The sequence below is a fragment of the Ciconia boyciana genome, chromosome 16 (genome assembly GCF_034638445.1).
Source record: "Ciconia boyciana chromosome 16, ASM3463844v1, whole genome shotgun sequence".
Lineage (NCBI taxonomy): Eukaryota > Metazoa > Chordata > Aves > Ciconiiformes > Ciconiidae > Ciconia > Ciconia boyciana.
The window spans coordinates 10,166,544-10,188,432 of NC_132949.1; the positions used below are offsets into that span (position 1 = coordinate 10,166,544).

The 21,889-nt window shown below is 42.9% G+C and overlaps 3 protein-coding genes across 10 annotated transcripts in view; 1 reads left to right on the forward strand and 2 right to left on the reverse strand.

Moving 5' to 3' along the window:
- Positions 1-339, reverse strand: part of OGFOD3 (2-oxoglutarate and iron dependent oxygenase domain containing 3) — a 49,302-nt gene extending 48,963 nt beyond the window's left edge. For all 3 annotated transcript variants that reach the window (XM_072881491.1, XM_072881492.1, XM_072881490.1), the window contains exon 1: positions 207-339. In XM_072881491.1, coding sequence (XP_072737592.1) covers positions 207-298 — 92 coding nt within the window. In that variant the 5' untranslated portion in view covers positions 299-339. The remainder of the gene's footprint in view (positions 1-206) is intronic.
- HEXD (hexosaminidase D) lies at positions 320-10,253 on the forward strand. 5 transcript variants are annotated; one of them, XM_072881485.1, is made up of 12 exons: positions 320-721; positions 821-930; positions 1,002-1,089; positions 1,522-1,686; positions 2,847-3,030; positions 4,417-4,488; positions 5,281-5,476; positions 6,167-6,249; positions 7,062-7,140; positions 7,218-7,319; positions 7,857-7,946; positions 8,766-10,253. In XM_072881485.1, the coding sequence occupies exons 1-12, from the start codon at positions 320-322 to the stop codon at positions 8,932-8,934; spliced, it is 1,740 nt and encodes a 579-aa protein (XP_072737586.1). In that variant the 3' UTR covers positions 8,935-10,253. The 5 variants fall into 5 exon arrangements, with proteins under 5 accessions (XP_072737586.1, XP_072737585.1, XP_072737587.1 ...); XM_072881484.1 differs by having other exon boundaries at positions 320-930; XM_072881486.1 differs by having other exon boundaries at positions 320-930; positions 9,306-10,253.
- Positions 10,254-13,488: 3,235 nt separating this feature from the next.
- CYBC1 (cytochrome b-245 chaperone 1) lies at positions 13,489-21,889 on the reverse strand. 2 transcript variants are annotated; one of them, XM_072881493.1, is made up of 7 exons: positions 21,687-21,889; positions 20,572-20,702; positions 19,349-19,390; positions 17,975-18,048; positions 16,848-16,944; positions 15,426-15,570; positions 13,489-14,849 (listed from the first exon to the last, which is right to left on the reverse strand). In XM_072881493.1, exons 2-7 carry the CDS (start codon positions 20,654-20,656, stop codon positions 14,720-14,722), a joined length of 573 nt encoding a protein of 190 aa, XP_072737594.1. In that variant the 5' UTR covers positions 20,657-20,702; positions 21,687-21,889; the 3' UTR covers positions 13,489-14,719. The 2 variants fall into 2 exon arrangements, with proteins under 2 accessions (XP_072737594.1, XP_072737595.1); XM_072881494.1 differs by lacking the exon at positions 21,687-21,889 and adding an exon at positions 21,295-21,439.

Sequence of the window (21,889 nt, forward strand, 5' to 3'; positions counted from 1 at the left end):
ATTTCTACCCCTCTTTCATGCTCGCAGGTGTCAGGCCGCCTTCCGACAGGAGCTCCCACAAGAGCCGGCGGCGCTGCCGCAGGCCCCTCCCCTCAGCCCGCCGGGCCCGGGCACCGCCATCCCCGGGGACAGCGGCCGCCGCTGCCGGCGGGAGGTGCCAGCCGCTAACCACAGCCCCCGCCCCAGCCCCAGCCCCCGCCGGGTACCTGCTGTGGGGGCGGCGGCCCCCGCGGTCCGGCCCAGCCGCTGTCCCGCCGCTCTCGGGGCCGCGCGGCGCCGCCCGCCGCTGCGGAGCCATCGCGCCCGCCGAGACAGAGCGATGAGCTCGGCCCGCCTCTCCCGCCTGCCAGGGGAAAGCAATCGGCCACCGAGCAGAAACGCTTCAGAAAAACCGGCAGGAGCACTCCATTACAGAGCCGAGGTGGGAGCAGCAGAGGGGCCTCACCGGGACCGAGGGGCGGCAGCTGGGCAGCACCGAGATGCCGGGTCAGAGGGACGCGGGCAAGCGCCTTATGCCGGGATACCGCAGCGGCAGGCCAAAGCAATCGATGCGGACCGGCGGTGCCGCGGCCAGCCTCGAGCGCGCAGTCAGAAGCAATCGAGGGCGGAGTGGCGGCATGCGGCGGGCATGGAGGCGAGCATGGAGGCGGGCGGCCCGCGGCGGCGGCTGGTGCACCTGGACCTGAAGGGCGCCCCGCCCCGCGCCTCCTACCTGGCGGAGGTAAGGAGGGGGCAGGGAGGGCTCTCTGGCCTGGCCTGGCCCGGCCCGGCCCGACCTGACCCGGCCCCACCCGCCCGCTGTCCCCTCCCGCCCCCTCAGGTGCTGCCGCTGCTCCGCGCCCTGGGTGCTACCGGGCTGCTGCTGGAGTACGAGGACACCTTCCCCTACGCGGGGCCGCTGGAGCCGCTGCGGGCCCCGCACGCCTACAGGTACCGCCCGGGGAGGGCCCGGGGGGGCCGCAAGCCGGCCCGGGCCCTGACGTCCCGCTCTCCCCCCGCAGCCCCGGGGAGGTGCGGGCGGTGCTGAGCCAGGCGCGGGCGCAGGGGCTGGAGGCGGTGCCGCTGGTGCAGACCTTCGGGCACATGGAGGTGAGCGCCGAGCGGGCGTCGTTGCGCTTTCGACGCCTGGGAACGCTGGGTCGGGCGAGCGGGGCGAACAGCTCCGGCGGTGAGGGGGTGGCTTTGTTGGGAAGTCTCCGCCGTAACTCCTGGTGCTCCGGTTATCCAGCTCCCGTCAGCTGCACGGTCCGGACAGCAGGGTGGCACTGCACTGACCGCCCCGTTTCCCTCACCCCATGAGGCACTTTGCGGTTGGAGACCCTCACGGCTCTGTGGCGCAGCAGCCGTGCCCCTCCTGCCTGTGCCACCCCGGCACAAGGCCTCGTGCTGTCCTCTGTGCTCACACACGGCCAAAACCCAGGTTTTAGCAGGACAGCTGTTAGCAGACCCCTGGTGACACAGGAGGACGCTGCTGTCCCCTCCATTTTGCGGTTGTTCCCCAAGCTTTCCTTTCTCTTGCAGTTTGTGCTGAAGCACAAAGAATTTGCTCATCTCCGGGAGGTGAAGGCGTTTCCCAACGCCCTCAACCCACACAAGGAGGAGTCACGGGCACTGGTCAAAGCCATGATTGACCAGGTCATGGCACTGCACGAAGACTTAAAATGGTTTCACATCGGATGTGATGAGGTGGGACTTCTTTTGAGCCAGGAATATTTTTTTTGTGAGGAATGATGGTGAAGGCCGAGGGTTCTGCCTTTCAGTGGTGCCCAGGCCACGTTTGGGTAGGATTTTGGGGACAGAAAACACCAATTCAAGCCAGTGTAGAAAAGTCATTTTGACAATAAATGATTCCAGTAGCACGGGATGTAATTTCTATTAATCTGAGTGGAATATGGAAAGTATTGAAAGCAGTTTCTTAAAGCTAACTCAGCATTTGATTTTAGGTCAAATGAGTATTTAAAGTGAGATATCAATTGCAGGTATTCATTAAGAATCACGGGAGTTTTGATGTAAGATGTTGGCTCATTGTTCTGGCCAACTTATTCAATGTAAGCCCTTTTGTGGTGGGAAGTGTTTTTTTTTTTCTCTTGGTAGTTTGTCTCCTCAAGGAGAACCCTGAGTTTTCTCCTTTCTCAGCATTTCTTAAAACCAACCCTGTGGCATGCAGATCCCTGAAATTCATTGTGATCACCTTAACTGTACTGATACTAGTTTAGCATTTTTAATCCTGTTGTGTGGGAACAAATGGCAAGGTTAGATAGGGACCTGCAAGCTTTTATAAAGCAAAATACTATTTATGTAGAATAAACGTGTTTTAGATAAAACCTGCTCTAAAACAACAAAGAGTTTAAATGCATATCCAGCTTAACAGGCCCAAGTCTACTCTCTGCATAGGACCAAATATGCTGGGGCCACTCCTGGACAGGCCCCCAGGTCACTTCTAGATTCACGTACAAATGATCTCCTTCCCCAAGACAGGAACCTCATTTTATATAATTCAGGACCTTACGGGTTGCTAGATTTGAACTGAGTAAAACTGGTGAGAGCTACTTCCAAGGACAAACCTTCCAGAGACAAATACAGCATGCTTTAATTATTCTTTAGGTATTTCGGTTCCTATAGGAAAATTCCCTTACGTGATGCATTTAGTCAGGGCCACAGTCTCCTGCAGACTGATAGAAATGCTTGCAGTGTCTTCATCACTGAGAGGTGCTTTTAAATATGTCCACTCAGTGTGTCATATCTTTGCAATACGTTTTGAATATTGTATGATTTCATGACACTGTGTCAAACTTGCGCCTCCTATTCCTATAAAAGAAGTCAAGATTATTTGTTTGATGTTTCAGGTCTACTACCTCGGCGAAGGAGAGGAGTCAAAGCAGTGGCTGCAGCAACAAGACAACACTCCAGAGAAGCTGTGCTTATCCCACATAAAAGCAGTAGCAAGTTGTGTGACTTCATCTTACCCCACTGTGACGCCCATCGTGTGGGATGATATGCTCAGAGGGATAAGTGAGGAAACATTGGCAGGTGTGTGACCAATGATGGGGTGAGTCGTATTTTGTAGCATACAAAGAAGTTTACACAACCACTTAAAACAGATTTGTTGGCAGAATAAAATAAGGAAAACAAGAAATCTGAGAATAGTTGAGATATGATCCGTTAGACTAGAGAGTAGAGACACTTAGTCCTTGGCTATGTCACGGACTTTCTGTATGGCTGGGCAAGTCTCGACACATATACTTTAGTTTTCCATCAGGTAGTACACAGTGACAAACAAAACAGTCATCATGCAGTGGTTGCCATCAATTCTACTTTCTTTACACATTAAAAAAGTCTATTAGCATTTGTGGACTCAGCCTAAATTTCTATGCCTTTCACCACCATTTAATGTCAGTTGTTGCTCTGTGCAGCATCTGGTTCCCGTGGTGCAGACTCACCCGGAGAAGCTGTGACCCTGTGAGTGTCTTTGACATTATAGGTGATCACAGTGCACATCATGAGGAACTCTGATACTGAATTGTGGGATAGCTCCAAGACCTTGACGTCACGAGTCTTGTTTGTTGAAAACTATGAAACCACTGCTAAAATTTGAGTAGTCCTAGCATAGACACAGTTCCAGCATTTTCAGAGCCACCTTATGTGTCTGCTCTAAACACATTTAGACAATACCATGAAGAACTCCTCCAGCAGTGACTGACCTATTCATGGCTTTAATAGTGGGAAATCATCCAAAAAAATGCTGATAGGACCCATGCAGTTTCCACAAGAGCAGCACAGCATCTAGCTAAGTGCACTGTACTGCCACAGGCAATCACAGACTAAACAAACTAAAATGGCATGCAGTTAAAATACTGAATTTCTGTATAATTTACTGCAGTTTCTCTAGGGGTTGGTTTCTCATGTTTAAAACTAGTCAGGAAGTTGATTATAAAGGTATTTGAAGCTAAACCTGTATCTTTATTTGTACTTTAAAGGCATCTTGAAAAGCTAAGTTCTGTGCAAACACAGCTCAGACAATCTCTAACTTAAAGGGTAAATACTTCCTTTGAATTTAGCTGAAACCTTGCATGTACAGTTCGCAGCTCCACCAGTTCAACCCAGCAGGTATACTGATAGATTCAAGGGACTAGGAATGAGATGGGCTTGGAATGAATGGGATCTCTGATGAGTTGTCACTGCTGATCCATATTAGTGGTTTCAAGCTGTCTAAGGACTTAGTGGCCCCTGGCATGTGAACCCTCGTATTCAAAGCCCTGGCCAGGCTGAAAATGCCCATGGGCACTTCAACTGTAAATGAAGAATTCTAGTGACAAGCCATAGTTCTAGTCATGTTAACTGCACCAATAATATGTACTTAGTTCTCACTTTTAACTGGTTGTTTTTCATTACTTAGAAGAACTCTGTTCTTTTCAGAGTCTGGGGTCCCACAGCTTGTGCAGCCAATGATCTGGGACTATGCAGCAGACCTCGACGTGGAGGGCAAAGGTTTGTACTTCTCTGCTGAGCTGCTTAGAAGCAAAGAGCTCTGTTACCTGTTAAGCAAAATAGCCAAAACAAAACCGTATGATTAAAACATACCTTAGTTGGACACCAAAAAATTCTATTTTTGTTAAATTGCTTTTTGTTGCTTTAGTAGCATAAACATAGTCCTTGTTTGATTTCACATAATAGTTGCTATTATTTATTTTCTTTTTCTATTTATGCTTCTCCTATGAAGGACTTGCATTGTCTGCTGCTTAATTCTTTTCAACAGGGCTATGGAATCGCTGATGGGAGATTGAGAGGTTTTTCACAAGCACTGTTACATAAACTCTCCTCGCATTAAAACCAGCGGGAGCAGATAGCTCTGTATTGAACAGCTCTACAAAAGAAGCTTTAAGGCTTCATACATCTATAGAATTCAAAGGAAAAACTCCTAAAGGCTCCAATCAGGCATCTAACATGCATACTAATATTTCTTTGCTGAAAGAAGAATCAGTTGTCAGATGTTGCGCATGCTCGTTACATGCCCATGGTTCTTAGCACTGAAGCAATTTAGCAATTCAAGGGAATGGAATATAGTAACTGGGCACATGAAAATAGGAGGGCAGTCGCCGAAACGGGTTGCTCAGAGAGGATGTCAAATCTCCCATCCTTGCTGACGCTCAAAACTTGACGGGGCAAGGCTCAGCAGCCTGTTGTAACTGGACCTGGGTTCCTGTTAATTGGAGCATTACAGTCAATGCTGAAAATGGAGAAAAACTTGTCCTGTAAGTGTTCTTTTGTGTCTTATTTCAGTGCTTCTTATAGAGAAGTATCGTAGATGTGGCTTCTCCAAGGTGTGGTTTGCTAGTGCTTTTAAAGGAGCTACAGGAGTGAATCAGTCTCTAACGCTTATTGGACACCATTTAAAAAACCACCTTCAATGGCTGAAAGTGGCAAGCAATAGCCCTGCTGATGTCCTTGAAGGTATCGCGCTGACCGGCTGGCAAAGGTAAGGAACATCTTTTTAAATGGTTCCGAGGATCACATGGAACCAAACTTCCACCCAAAAACTCCCTAAGAGGTACAAGGAGGCTGGGGATTTAGAAAGGAACTTTGCAACCCTGCAGTCCTTCCTGTTGGTTACTGCTGGGCCTCGCCCAACTGACTGTGAAGGGTGGATTTCAGAGTTCCAGTCAACTGCTACAGCATTTATCAGCCGGAGCAATTGTTTTGACAGACACCAACAATAGCAGATTGGATTTGAAGGCTTGAATGTACTTTGTGCCACCTTGGACTGCTTATAGACAGCATAGTTAACACAATACACGGTGTACATCTGACTGTCTAACGTGAATTCAAATAGAATGAAGTTGCATAAGACAGAAGAGTTTGTTAGTGTAATGAAGGAGTAAAAGTTTTTATGCAACAGGCAGGAGGTTTTTATGCAACAGGGAATATGAGAGCGATGAATTCCAATTTCTGACCCTAATTTGGCTTGAGAAAGCAATTTGGTTTGTGTCTGTTCTTACTAGTAAAACAGGAATACTTAGCATTTCAGAGACAGAAGGTCCCTTCTCTGAGTCAGAAAGTGATGTCTCTAAAGCTCTTTGAATTTTAGCGATTGAAATATTAAGACTTCCCACTTGTTTAGTATGTTCTAACAGTAAAACGTCTAATTAATGAATGTTTTCTTATTTAGGTATGATCACTTCTCTGTTTTGTGTGAGCTTCTCCCTGTGGCAATTCCATCATTGGCTGTATGTCTGCAGGCACTAAAGAATGGTACAATGAGAACTTTATTCTCTCTCAGCTAATGCCTAGCACAAGAGTGAAGTGACCTTGCCCTAAGGTTGGCACAGGCTTATTATATTTTGAGGTGGTTTGACTATCTGATCACAGTCTGAATTATGAACAATAACTTATACCTCTTGAATGTTTGCAATACAGGAGTAGAGAAGCCTCCTGGCCTAAGTATTTAAAAATAGCCATAGTATACTAATCATTTATTATGTTTTAACCCGTAAATGGTCACAAACTTCTTCATGTTTACACTAAAAAAAATTTGAGAAGCTGAATTGCTTTTGAAACTGATTTGAAACACTACTGGTGTATCAATGAGACTGATTTTGTTTAGATTTAGATCTTGTTTACAGGTAAAAGTTGTTTTAACTGATCAGTTTTCTTAAAATTGATCTAGGTAGTACACTGTCTGGAAAAAACTTCCTGTAGTTTCTGGTTTCTTCACAGGCAGTTGCCAATAGAATTTTTATTTTTGTCTTTCTGCATTTCTTACTTTCAAAATAAAAAAAATGCAACCTACCCATTTTTAACTAAGGCACTAAAAATATTCAGCACCCTGAACGGAAAGCTCATAGCTAGGAAGTGCTTTACCTAGCACAAGACAATTGTGTGAAAGACAATGTACTCTTCCCACCCCCAAGTCTTTTTCCTTATTCTATTTCCATTTTACCTTTTAAAAAAATCTTCATCCAAGGAGAACTACTAGGCCAATGCAGCATACTCCAGAAAAACCCTCTTTAAGAACCTTTTGGTTATTTAGGCTCCTTTTACTTATGCCCACTGTCTTCTGCCAGGTGGCTATTCTGAAAAGATTAAAGAAAACGTGGAAAAACTCCTGGGAATGTCCAACCTGGAAACTGAAACTTTCATGAGGTAAAATTCCAGCTGTGGGATTCAGATGCTTCTCATTGCGTGGTAAGTTCAGAAACTAACGGATCCTCTTTGGACAGCACAAGTCTGGGGACCTTTCCTGGGAGCAATATCCTTACACTTGTGACGCAAGTTAGTTTCTACCTCAAGTCATCAGTGGATGAACTTCTTGAAAGGAACAGGTAATAAGGTTTATGTTGATTCTCTGGCTGTCTGCAGGAGTGTGGGGGCTGTATCATCTCAAAATGGGACATAACTCCAGCAAAGTGATTTCAACATCAAGCTCTGCATTTCAGGCATCACATCCCTATATATTGACACCTCAGCAGAGCATAATACTTAGATCCAAATGTAAAGTGTTTCAGCAGAATTCCTAAACAGTATGTGCTGCCTCATTTCAAGAATAAAGTTCTTTCCTGAATTAAATCTCACTGTTATTTAAAGTAAAAATGAAATTTTTTTTAATGGTATGGTTACCAAGAAAAGGAGCTTGAAATGAAACTTGAGTTGCAACAGATGATCAGTTATTCTCATCTGCCAGGAACAGTCTTTTACAAGCTAGTTCCAAAGATACATAGAATTAAATTTACTTACTCCTTAAGCATTATCTCTATTTATGCAGGAGAAGTTCAGCTAAAGCCCTATCACCTCCCTGTCAGCCTGCAAACACATATGTGTCTGCTGTTTCGAAGACTGCTCATACTAACATTCATTTTCAGATATGTCACAGGCTGGTTCAGTCCCTACCACAGAAAAAGGAAGATTATTCATCCTATAATAATGCATCACTTTCATCCAGATGCAGTAAGGTAACACCACTTATTTTGAATTATAGGGGAAATAAAGTCTGTCATATTTTGGGCACTCAAGTGCCCAACATACAGTTCTGAGTCCTTGCCTCTTTCTAAAATTATTTCAGAAGCATCAGTGGAAATCAAGCAATATGAAGTATTCATAATATGGTTTAAACAGAAGAACATGTATATCTTTGCCTTCTGTTGAACAAATTCTTTGAATACAAGTACAAAATTGGTTTCCAAAAAACTCTTCCTTGTACATGCAGTTACTCCTATACAGACATGCTGCATCTCACAGCAGTTAACCTCAGTGTAGGAGCCCACTGTGGGCCAGGTTCCAGGCAGGGCTTGGAATAAAACCAGCCCCCTTTACCCTGCTTCCTGTCACTGTATGTGCTTTTCAGAAGTTGTCCTAAAGATGGCTGATTCATGCTAAATGGCTAATTTATACATGTTTTTGCTGTGATAAGGTGAACATCTAACTGCATCCACTCTTGCTGATAAAAAACAGAATGAAATTCCCACAAAGTCTCACAGTGGGTTTCAGTTACACTTAAAATGTGTATAGTGCTTTTCTGAGCTCACATTTCTGTACTTTAAAGTCATTGCATAAGAAAAGTGCCAAGATTAATGGTACTTAAACAGAAACAGCATCAACCTTTTGCCATCTGCACAAAAACAAGTCCTTTGAGCTCTTGTAATAGATGCTTCTTTTCCTGTAAACTCATTTTAAGGACTGTACTCCCTTTAAAAGGCCCAGTAAGCTAGCTCTCCCTTGAGGCAGAGCTCAGCTGCAAATGTGATTGTTTCTTCCTTCTGATTTCTGCTTAGTCTTCTCTCCCAGTGGAATGCTGTGGTGCAAGACCTCCAAGCAGCTATGGAGCAAGTTTTCCACAAGTGTACTGTAGAGGAGTGGATGGAGGAGAACGTCCACCCCAGCCTACAGAAGCTGCAGGAAGTGGTGGATGATTTAGATAAAGCAATAAAAGCACAAAATTAGGGGCATTTCAATTAGTCTGTCTTATTCCATGGGAAAAGATGGCTAGTGGAAATCTGCAACTAGTCATATAGCTAGTTTGTCATCTTAAGAGTTAAATCACCTGCCCTGTAAGTCAGATTTGCTCCCCTCACGAAACAGAATGCAGGAGTGAGTCAGAACTCGGCTATATTACAAGGCAGGAGAAAAACCCAGTTTCCTTCCAAATTCAGTATTTGTAGTAATTACAATAACCTGGAAAAGTTCCACAAGTTCTAGTCTAGTCAGTAGCCAACATGTCCTCCCTCTGCAATTTCCATAAAAAGACAGATTTAGGATACTTTAAACATGCTTGAGGTCCTTATGGTCTGTACTGTGACTCATTCCTCTTTCAGGTATGTTCAGAGATGTATCCTACCTTTCCATCAGGACAAGTCCTTCCACAGCATATAGCAGTTGATTTGTTTAATTTTGTTTTGGACTTTCTCAGTCTTTGAAATACATAAAACCATATGTCCTAAATCCAGCTTTGATTAGCTTGAGATCAGGAAATAAACATCCAACTTTTTGCAGAACTCTGAGCAAGGAACCACTGTCTAGATGCTCACTAGGTTACAGCCGATGCATGGAAGAACATGTACCACGACAGTACAGAGCAAGAGGGAGCTATAGAAAAGGGGCTTGTTGCCAATAGCAAAGGTGACACTTGGACTTTGAGGGAAAAGTGCCTTAACACATTGGGCTTTTGACATTTTACCAAAGCATCATCTAAGCTTAGTTTCATCCCCACAGAAAAGCACCATCCCAGTCACTTTAACACATCTACTTCGCTATGTAAAACCTGAGACTGCAGGTTCATCCACATTTGAAGCATGACTAAAGTCTACTGAATGAGGGAAAAGTGCTGGTTTATTCTACTTTAAGGTTGAACTTTTAATAATGTATAGCAATATATTTTGTGGACTTAACTGGAGCATTAAGATCATCACCACAAGGGAAAAATGCCAAAGTCTGGGAGTTAAGTACACTACCATGAATATTCAAAATATTCTTTACTTGTTTGCTTAATTTATTGCTTTCTTGAAAGTCTTATTTTGGAAGCACAGGTATTGAAATTTTCTTGGAACAATCTGTTATAAAGAGTATAGCTCTAGATACAGAAAGTACAAGAAGTACAGCATAAGATAAATCAAACTTATGTAATGAGAGCTACAGGAGTTAGGTCCACATGCAGATTTTTAGCCAAAAAGAATCAATTGCTATGTATACCTTAATTACAAGAGTCACATACCTTGAACTAAACAAGATCTTAATTTATTTTACTTTAATAAATCATTTGATATTCAAAATGTTTGTGGAAACTTGCCTTTGTTTTGCATGTGGCATGTTGGTTTGGTTTAAAGAGGAAAAAATGCAAATATATTCACCAGTGGAGAGTTGGTTGTATCAGCTTATATGATATTGAAAGCTGGGTCAGTAAGGAGCTAGGTATTTGGACTTCCTCTACTCTGTCCTCCCCGCTTTAACTCCTTCAATAGGTCTGTGCCAAGTGGTAATATAGCCATTAATATTTTAATACATTTTAATTAAAAACAATATAAAAGACTGCAGGGACACAAAACAAGTTATCAAAGTTGATTTTATCAATGGACTTTTTTAAAAAAAAAAAAAGACAATATACAAGGCCTTGCTGAAATTCTGCTTGCAATTTTAAAGTAGAAAAGCAATTTCTAAACATTTTCCAGAAGTATTTTTGCCTCTCAGCAATCTACTACAGTGTCAGAACTAGCACTCTTTACTATGTAAGCCAGCTTAGGTTTTGGATCTGTGTAACTTCATAAATACAGCATAAGAGTCAGATCTCAGCTATACAGTATGAAGACTTCGATTTTCTTTGAGACACACACAATTGGTCCTAGTAACTGGAATATCTCATTTTGTGACATATCAGAATATTAGATTATAGCTTAGATAATGCAACTTTCTCCCTTTGTACAACATGCAGTTTAGCTTTTGTTCAGTATGACAGCTAAGGCCATGATCCCATCCAACCGCACACATGCAAGTAACTTCAAACGTGCTACTCAAGTTTAAGCTGATGCATTTGCCAAATGGCACTTATCATACAGTTATATTAACAGACACAATAGAAAGTGTTGGCCTTATGGAGCAAGGGGTTAGATCTAACTTAAGATCTTTTATGCAGATTTTTTAAATCATTTGTAAGTCAAACTACAGCTGTCTAGGCTCAAGTTACTAGACAGCCTGAGGTGCAAAAAACTTAACAAATACATCTCCTCTAGGAGTATCTAATTTCCTAACCAAAACTAGTTTTTCACATCATTCCTTTTAGTACAAGCCACTTTAGATCAGGCACACATAAGGCTATGTTTACTGGGCCTTTTGATATGCTAGACCCAAGAGAAGTGAGGAAAACTATCAAAAAAAGCCTTCAGCAAAATGGCAAAAAGCGTCAGGAAAAGAGCATCAGAGAGGGGGCTAGTGGAAAGAGGGAAAAACAGAACCTGTCCTGAGTTAGCACCTGCTGTTCTAAACAGTTCCTTCAAGCTGCATCGCATCACTGAAGAGTCTGCAGACTTTGCCATAATCAAATCCACGTTAACGGCAATTTGCAAGTTAATTTTCCATGTACACAGTTACTGCAAAACATGAACATCTGGACATGTCTTCCAAAAGACAAACAGTTTTGAAGACAGTAAGCTCAAAACATAGATCAAGAGAAATACACATCAGCCTGTGATGCACATTCATGTACAGCAGCCAAGTGCCAAGTTGCATCATTCTTTACCTGCCCTGTAGGTCAGTATCACAGTAAGCTCCCAGTTGTACATATCAAGCGAGCAGTGCCTGATGTACAGCCCACAGGCAGAACCCACAGCGTTTGAAGAATTTGTACTCAGTCAGCCTTCACAATAGCTCAGTCTACGGAACTCAGGTTCTCATTTGAATCTGTACTAGTTTGTATGGCAACAGAGCTGCCAAATGCAAAATGGACATAGTACAAGAGAGGGTTACACCAGCTGTTCCAAGTGAAAGGCTGAGGAGTGAAAATATTCCTCCTACACAGAGTGCATGCCAGCAGTCATCCCATTCCAGCCTACCATCAGTAGGATACCGATGTGTGAGGGGGACACTATAGAACATCTTTAAAGAGATGATCATTGGACATCAACTCAAAATGCAACTTACTCCACAGAACGTATTTCAAGCTGTTATATCTTATTATAGGTCATTCCTCTTTCTGGGGATTCCAATTTTCCTTACATTGTTTTAGTCTTTGTGTAACGATATTGCATAGTCCATAAATATATACATTACTAACATCAAGAATGTACAGCAAGCTAGAAGCACAAAAGAGCTCAGCAGAAGCAGGGCACACAATGCAATGTAGGCTTAGATCAATAGACATACCTTTCTAAAGCTGATTTTTAACTAGAAAACCACACCATGGTTTGTATCTTCCACGGCATGTTAGCTCCCATGGAAATACAAAAGAAACCCAGCATAGTTAAGACTGAATGCAGGCAGTTTTGTCCATTCCATCCATGGTCAAATCTGTGCGCTCAGAATATTAAGTGCAATGCACATCCGTACCATATCCTCCCTCTGCATATCCTTGCTACAAAGCAGCAGTTATCTGCGGGTTGAGCCCCTTTGCTTACATTATATCATTAAATACTCTAGGTGTTTTTCAGTATTTCTTACTGGAAGTCCTTGGAACACTTGACATTCACATGGGGGGGGGGAGGGGGGCAGGAGAGTTCTCCAAATTCCCAATCTCATTTTCCTCTCTCCAAAATGAGTGTTACCTAGGGTATATATTAGAGTGGATTTAAATGAAGATCTCTCCAAAGTGTTACATCCTGCAATTTTTTTTTTTAAACCGGTTTGATGATTATTCTTAGCTTACAGCTGTGCTTCAGAATAAAGGCCAAATTTAGCTAATTGCCTGCAATCTAATTTCCCACATTCATACATAGCAGCTTCCCCATTCCAGTGATAATGGGGTAGCGATTGAACCCCACACAATGAGCTCACCAACTCGGAGGACTTCACAAGCACGTCTATTGGCAGAGGTCTGCTTTGATACCTGATGTGATTACAAGTTTCTTTTCTTATTTAAGTCATACACCCACTTCTGAGCTGCAGTCAAGCTGCATCAACAGCTATCTCCCTGTTACAGTTTGATTACCCTTTCAAACCGACAGTAAGAGCATCTTTGTCTCACAGCTCACATACTGGGTCTACATGGCTGGAAGTGAACTCTTGGTACAACTTGTTCTTTGGTCAGATAAGCATGTGTTTAGGTTCCATATAGCTGGAACACACAACAGGACAGAGCTTCTGCTGAAATCTTTTCAGAGCTTTCTCTTCTGTAGAGGTAGTGCTTTGAAAGAAGGATGCAGGTTCTTTTAAGTCCTGAAGAAGCTGCTGCCAGAAGACATTTGCTGCTGGCCAAATGTGAAAGCAGACCACACAGTTACCTTGTACCCCATAGAGATCTCCTAGAAGTAACTGTGTAAATATTTTCTAATTCAGGTCTTACCATCATACAAGTCCTAAACAAAACCCAGTGAACTTTAATACAAGCAGTTTTCACATGTTGAAGGAACTTTCAGCTCCTTACAACTTTTTCGTCCTGACATGTTGATGTAGGCATGATGAAGTTTTAGTTCTAGACAGAACATGTTGACTAACAGAGGTAGCTTTTACTTCAAAAGATATCTTGGAAAATTCATATTTTAACTATTTGTGAAACCATTGGTCAGAACAGAGGACACTACATACACCTGGAGTAAAACATGGGTGCAAGTCAAACATTGGATCTATCCCAGCTATCTTAAAAAAATTAAGTTATTATTTAGCACTTTGGTATCATTTCAAGTGAGGAAATACTAAACAAATCCAGGCTGCCATGTTGTTTGACAGATGTGCTTTTCTTCCTTTCTAAATACACAGTTAAAATAGTAAATGTTGAGGTCTAGAAAAAGGTTATTCTGTCTTGGGGCAGTCTATGCCCAGAAGTTAAGCAGAACAGGACTAAGCTAGAACATCCCAGAGATGTTGAATCATCAATGTGATCATTTTGTTTACTATTTATGGCTCCTTGGCAAGTCCAAGAGAAGACAACGTAACAAGTTGATCAGCCTGATGTTTCCCACTCCAAGACAGTCACTCCAACTTTGACTCCTACTGATATCTAATGGCAAGTCAGTAGTAGAGAATATAAAAGTGCCACTATCCTGCATCACCTAATTGCATATATTAAGCTGCTTAAAACCAATTTAGCAATATATTCAGTCATTTACAACATTTCAAGAAAAACCTCAAAGCATTGTGTTATGAGCTACAAATTCAGCTCTTCTACATTTCATATACTGTACCTGCAGCAGATGTTTGCAATAAGTGGAAGTTTACATCTGTATCTCCACTTCATTAATACAAAAGCAATAAATGATTTCAAACCAATTCATTAATAAATAACTATTCCTAGACAAGTTTGATGAGCTGACAAAGTTCAAAAGCCAGCAATGCCCACATGCAGGAACTAAGTCAAAGGAGCAAATAAAACAGAATTTGCTTTGGACTCTACAACAGCAATACCGTGAGCATGGATCTTGAAGCAGTTTAGCACTAAAAAAGGTGCCCTAAGACAGATTCCTCCCACTGTAAACACACATGTAGAGAAATGCCCAGATCAAGACTGTGAGGGATTTCTTTTTCTGAAGAACAATCCATATTTTCCAGATGTTTGAAAGCCTCTGCTTTCTTCAGCTCATGATGACTATTAATATCTATCCTGTGGTTCATCTGCATCGCTAGCCTCTGTTTCGCTGCTCTGAGAGAGATCTTGTTGGCTCTCTACTCTGTCCAGTTCCAGAAAACTAGTAATGAGTTTGGCAACTGCTTCCACATCACTGTGGAAAAGAAAAAACAATGTAAGAGTTAGCGGAACTGTGGTGTTGACAAGACAAGAACAGGCATGCTAATTCTTGAGAATAACTGCTTGAAGGGCCAGTCAACATATGGCATAGAGTATGACTGGCAGCATCCCACTTGTAAAGGCATATCAAGCCAAGCCATTACTTCCACATCAGAACAAATCAACCCCTTTCCCACAGTCCCTGCTGCAAGATTCCTTATTATCGATGCTTAAAATAAATCCTATTCACTGATAAATACACTGAATGTTTGCAAAATAGAGTTAATCCCCTCTGCCATTGCACAGCTGAGCTAGTGAAGGTAACTACAGCAGACATGCAGGATTAAAGGAATCTTGGATATCTAAATATGATCAGTCTCCTGATGGGAGATGGTGTTACCCAAATGTCTGCAACTGAAAGCATTAAAGGGTTTAAAAAAGTTAAACTGAATAACACAAGGTCATATCAGCAAGTATGAGGAGCTAAGATGACAATAGTTGACAATTGCTGACCCATGTGATTGTTATTTCCCACCTTACACATTCTAATTAAAAAAAGTCCACACTGCACCTTCTACAGCCCAACACTGCACTCTGAGTCAGTGGGTGTGAAAATCCAGTGACAAATCGTAGCACAACCAGGTAACCCTTCCCAAAATACCGCACAGTCTCCTCTTCCACATTCACATCTCGGATCTCATTCAGTAGAGCCACTACTGTAAACAGATGTGGAAAACAAAGTAGTCTATTAGCATTACAGTAAACTCAACACTGCTACTTGTGACCTGCATGGCTGGGTACTACGCTCTTGGGTACTACTACTCTGATCCCATACAACGGGGCAGTCCTGCAATAGAAAACAATTGCTGAGCTATTCAGGCAAAACAAACAAGGAGAGACTACAGCACATACTAGCTGGTAGAGGCCCTAATGAACAAGATACACTGCCTCCGAGGAACTGGGGACCATTAGTTTATTACTTATGTTTCCCACTTACTTTAATGACAGTTTTAACTTTTTTTCTGTACAGAGCAGGTAAACAGGTGTTAAGTTTACTGAGATTGAACAAATACTGAAAGATTTAACTGTTCAGAGCATCTGCTGATCTCTGCATCCCCACATTAACAGTACTTGAAAGAGGTATTACCAAATAACCTTTCAGGAAGAGATGTGCTCAGCTCCCCAACATATAAACATACCCCAAAGAAAAGTTCAGAAATATTAAACATCCTTCTCTCCACATCTTATCTTACATCTCCAAAATGAACTATTTAAAAACCAATTCAACTTAAGGACATTCCAAATTTTGTCAGTTTTCTAAGTGTATTGACAGTTGGTTTGATTTAGACTAGCAAGTAGAATAAAAAAATCTGACACTGAAGAGGATCCTACTTTAGTTCGCAATGGAGCTCCTGTCTCACAGTGACTCAGCCAAGTCACATACTATACTTCAACTTCTGTTACTCCAACAGGAAGCTCAAAAGAAACGAGACACTGCATTAAGCTGAGCCTACTGAATATGCTGTTTTAAATGCATATGATATATCTGCAAGATATAACATGCTTGCTTGCATATGATACCTAAAGACTTGCGTGCTACCAAAACCAGATTAGGTTATAGAAATCTCAACTCCTGGATCCAAAAATTTAAGTTTTTCCACCAGTCCCACCTGCAAAGCAGGCTAGCCAAGGGAAATGTAAACATGCACATTAACATCCCAAGGGAATAGCTAAGACTATTATAGAAAGCAATGTGTAAGCCCAGTTACTTTGGATTAAAATAACTAAACAAGATGCATTCAGCACTCTAACCTGAGAAAACATTTGGGTCCTGAGAGGCAGATTATTATATCTGCTGCTTGGGAACAAAATAGATCTGGAAACAGATGTGACTAATTTGAGTACAGAACTCCAGAGCAGCTTATTAAATGGGCATGTATGCATTTCTTCTGTCTGCCCACCACATTTGCTACCACAGATACTGCTTTCTCACCTTGTTCATTGCCTCCTTTTGAGAAGGTCAGTATTTTTTTGTAAAGATTGAATGTTTTTAGGCAGACTGTTCCCTTGTTCTTATCAAATACAGCTTCCTGTAAAATTGAAAAATAAAAATCAAGATTCTTAAAAACACCATCAGTAGCTATGCTTCAAAGTAAAATAAAAATAGTTATATGGGAAAATAATCTTGGTAACACAAAAAAAAAATACATAGCTATTTTAGAGACATTCCTCTATTATTAGACTGTGAAAATCACAATCTTGCTCTTGGCTTTAAGCGAGACTTTACCATACCTCCTGTGTTACTTCTAGCAGGAAGTTAAAGCTGGTTTCACTGCCCTTCTTGCCATGTTCTTTATGTAATAAAAACTTTGCCTGGAATCAAATTTGAACACTAACCTGGAGTTCCTGTAATTTTCACTTGATGTATGCATTTGGCCTACAGTATAACTATACAGCGATCATAGGTTCTAGTTACACTTTTCACTAACAGTCACCAACTCCACCAAAATTGCACTGTTAAGCCATATGGGCCAGGCTTATACTAGATTTAAAATACCCCTGACAGTCAATGAAAAGAAGATGTCTCGTGTGAGTCGCTTACTCTAACAACTTAGGTCACTAAAGTGACAAGCCTATATAACAGGTTATTGTTCTCAGTCCAACTCCCAACAAATCGACATCCACAAGATTATAAGCCAGCTTCACAAACACCACTCTCTTCCCAGTGGAAAATGGCTGAGTGGCCCGGAAGGTTGGAGCTACCCTATTTAATGGTCGTTCTGTCATTAGCTGGCACAGTTAAGTACAAAATCATGTTGCAGCAGCTGAATGTGCTATTCTCTCTCCCTCTTTTATATAAGAGGGAGAAAAGGCCACAGAACAGTTCAGGACAAGTCTCCCCTTAGCTTCACGTTTTCATGCTTGTGTAGTGAAAGAATTATTACCCTAGTTCTAGTCCTAGTGTAGCAACCCCAAAGGGTTTCCTCAAAACCAAAAGCATAACTTGTCTGTTTGGACTAAGCAAGCGCATGGGGCTGAAGTGCACAGGGCTGCTGGAATCAGCATCTGCCAACTGTTTCTAAACTAGCACGACCTCATTTCCAGAATTCAGCATCTTACCTCCCACTGCTCCAGATTCTGTGCTGCCACAAAGAAACACCCGGCCATATAGAAGAGCTTCCATGCCAAGCTGTCTGAAGAATGCAAAAAAAATGCACAAGTTTAGGGTTTTTTTTTCTTTCTTTGGTATTCAAGCAGTTAGTTTGAAAAGCAACATGCTCCTTTTAAAGGCGACAATAGGAAAAAAGGTTTCTCTGATGCAACATTTTTGCCTTTAATTGTAATGCAAGCTATTTTGCAGCTCTCTCCCAGGATAAAAATACAGAAACTCTTCACATTTTTCAAAGACTCCATCTACACTGGGCTCCAAACCATGCAGAATAATACACATATGTATTATTGGCAAGGTTGTAACATCACTACGCATCTTTCTCTTCCCTAAAAGCAAAGGCATCTTAAAAGGCATCCACAAAACTCTCAACCTGCTCTCAACCACCAAATATTTGTGCTGCAGAGGACAAGGGTAAGTAAGGGACAATGGAAATTCACTGAAGCAAACATGTTTCTTCATAAAAGGAAGTAGTTAGCCCTCTTGACAAACAAATATTTGCATTTTATGTCCTGGAAATGTTTACATATAGCAGCCTAAGCAATTTGCTTGCTCAGACTTTTACTGAAAGCAGAGTAGAACTGTGCTCAGTATTGTTTTAGAAAACTTTGTTGCAATGTCTTAAGAAAAAAGGCTGATATAGCTGGTGTCTCAAGCAGCTTTCACCAGACTTTGCTCTTAAAATAAAAATACATTGATTACATCGGTAGTATATTCCTATACACTATTAAGTTTTAAAATTTGATATTAATAGGATGCAGCAAGAGAATCACAGGACAACCTTCAGGAAAAATTCCATAGATGGAAGGATACCTGGCATTTGGTACCATCTGCTCTATTGCGGGGGGGGAAGAGGCAGCAGTAGCTGTCTGTTCTCTAAAGGTGTTCTTATGAGTAATCTCTGCCAGTGATGATTTAACAGTTTCCAGAGAAACAGAGCACTTCCATCAAAGGCAAGGTAATCATTTCATTATGGTGGCAAACAATCATTATACCTCTTCCCAGGAGAGCTGTGAGGACCAGCTAATCACAGTTATAAAAAACACTGAAAGTACAAAATGCCACAGAGTACTAAATATCATTATTAAAAATACTCTTGCAAATGGAAAGGAAGGCTGAGTAAGAAATAGAGCATTAAGCATGACTGACACGGTAAGTCATACACAGGCAACAATTATCATTGGGTTTTAATATTCACACCACAAAGTGTGATAGGTACCTATATTGCCTTTGTAAGGCCAGACAGAAGCTGCAGAGGAGTCATCAGCATGAAAAACAGATCAACAGGAAATAAGCAATTCTTCAAAAAAATGATAGGCCATTACCTGCACTATAATAAGCAGCAGCCACACCTATGGAGGCTATTCCTAGGATAAGAAGGGAGAGAATTAGGACAAACAAGCAGCTCAAACTATCTAAAATTTCCTGATTAAAAACATATAAATATTCACAAGTTCATCACTTTTCAAAAGAGACAAATGTGATTGCAACATTGATCACTATATGAAAGAGTCAGTTATTTTTCTGTGAACTCAGTATAAAAACCTCCCATTCTGCAAAGACACTAAAAAACACAGGGGCTGAGGTCAGAAATAAAAGGTCATGACAGAATCGGGAACAGAACTTCAGAGGGACTCTCACTCTACCCATTACACCATACTTCCTCTCGAGCACAGTACAACTTTCAGCATGCTAACATAAACACTACAGCAGTTATTTTTCCCCTCTAAGTGCTCTTGTGGAGCCAAAAGAAAACGTCTGCAATAAAGTTGTCAGAACCTGCCAGCTCCTTTCTCCCATTGATGAGGAAGCAGTGGAAAAGTGCCTCATGCCCCAGAGCGCCACTGCAACTGCGCAGATCCTGTCTCAATGAGAGTTTGACAAGACATCACTGAAAGCAATGACAATGTTGTAGTGTTACTGCAATGGGTTCTAGTCAGCTGGAAAGCAGGATATGCCACACTTTCCCCATCAGCTCTCTCAGTATGGTCCTAAGAAGTACCCGCTCCATTTTTTTCTGCATATTCAGTAGCATTTAAAAACAGACGCCTTTCAGAACATCCTGTATGACTTCCCATTTCATACACACAGTGCCGTTAAGAGTTCACTGTCAACCACACGCAAGATCTAACCCCAGCATCGCTCCACTGCAGATTTTTCCGTTTCTGAAAACCTAGATGTTTTTCAATGTAAGTATGCATCCCCTTCAGAACCTTCACATTTATATTGCTATATAGCATAGAATAAACTTTCTTTTCTTCATCTTTCAGGACTCCCTTAAAATTCTGTCCATGAGCCTCTGAGGTTCTGCAGATGACAGACTGAAAAATTATCAGTCTCAGTGAAACTACTGTGCTGAGGAGAAGACTTCAGACTCATTTAGTGGCTACGCTAAAGGAGCAGTTCAAAGCATGATGATTCCTCTTCTTGAAATAAAAGTGCCTGAAAGACAGGCATCTCTTGTTAGAGGCTCTTCCAGGAATTTATTCTGTGACCCTCTTCCCTTAAAACAAGCTCTGAGATAAACTAAGGAATATTATGGTCTTACCAACAAAGAGAGACCAAGATCGGATGCCAGGTGACCTCTTCAGATGAAGATGGGAACTTGTGCGGTTTTCAACCAACATGTACATCTTTAGACAAAACTCCCAACAGCCCAGTCTGACTCATGAAACCTCACTGGACAAAAAAAAGATAAGTAAGAATTTAAAATCATTGCTGACTCCGACACTAGCCCTCAAGAGCCCTTCCTAGCATTTGTCAGGATTTACCAAGTCTTAATCTAGACTATAAAAGGTATCCAGGGTAACAACATAGTCTTTTTCTCACAGGAAGAGCAATATACACATTTTAAAAAACTGCAAGGAAGAACTGTCATGTGGAGACTTGCACAACAACAGGAATCTGAACTCTTCGAGAAGCTTCTCATTTTGGGGGTAAAAGTCTCTTCCTTTCTATCACAACCAGATTCCAGGAGAAAACGTGGAAAAACAAGAAGCCAGAACAACATTGTTGCTAATTCATGCAGCACTTCAAACAAATAAAGCAGCAAGAGCAATGGAAAGTTCTTTGACAGCATTTCTCCTGCTAACTGCAAAGGCTGCCATGACAGACTAGCCTGGCAGCCAAAGCAGGACAATGCACCCTTCTGCAATAGACGCTGGGTCTCCCAATCTTGCACCTGCCTCCCCCAGCGAGACCCATGCACTAACTGGTCTCCCCCTCACTGAGCACCCAGTTAGGGAAAGGAACTGCCAAAACCAAAACAAACCTCCGTTCTTCTTCCCCCACGTGTGGGTAACGCGAGGCCTTTAGCTGGGACCCGCCCGTAGCGGCCCGGCCGCACCCCTGCCAGGCCGACGGGGGAGTCGCTTCCCGCCCTACACCACTGCCCGCACCCCGCTCCTCAGGCGCGCTTCCGAGCGCGGGCGGCCCAGCGCAGCCCGCGGGGCTCAGGCCGGGCAGCCGACGGCTCCCTGAGGGGCGGTGCAGCGCGGCTCGCCACAGGGGCTCCTGCCCGCCAGGCCCGCACCGCGGCCCCCCGCCACACCTTCCCCCGACAGACCCCGCAGGCGGGCTGCGCCTCAGCCCGCCCCGGGACAGCCCCGGCGCCCCTTCAACCCCCCAGCCCGGCAGCCCCCCTCCGTCCCCTGCCGGCGGTACCTGCCCGGGGCGCGCAGCAGCACAGCCGCATGGACGCGCTTTGAATGGGACGCCCGGGAGCCTCCGCTTCCTGCAGCCCCGCCGACCCGAACCATAGAGCGCGGCCAGAGCGACCGCTGCAACGCGCCGGCGCGACGCCCGGCTTAAGAAGGATCGGATGCGCCAGCGGCCATTTTGGGTGAGGGCAAAGGAGTGGATCAATA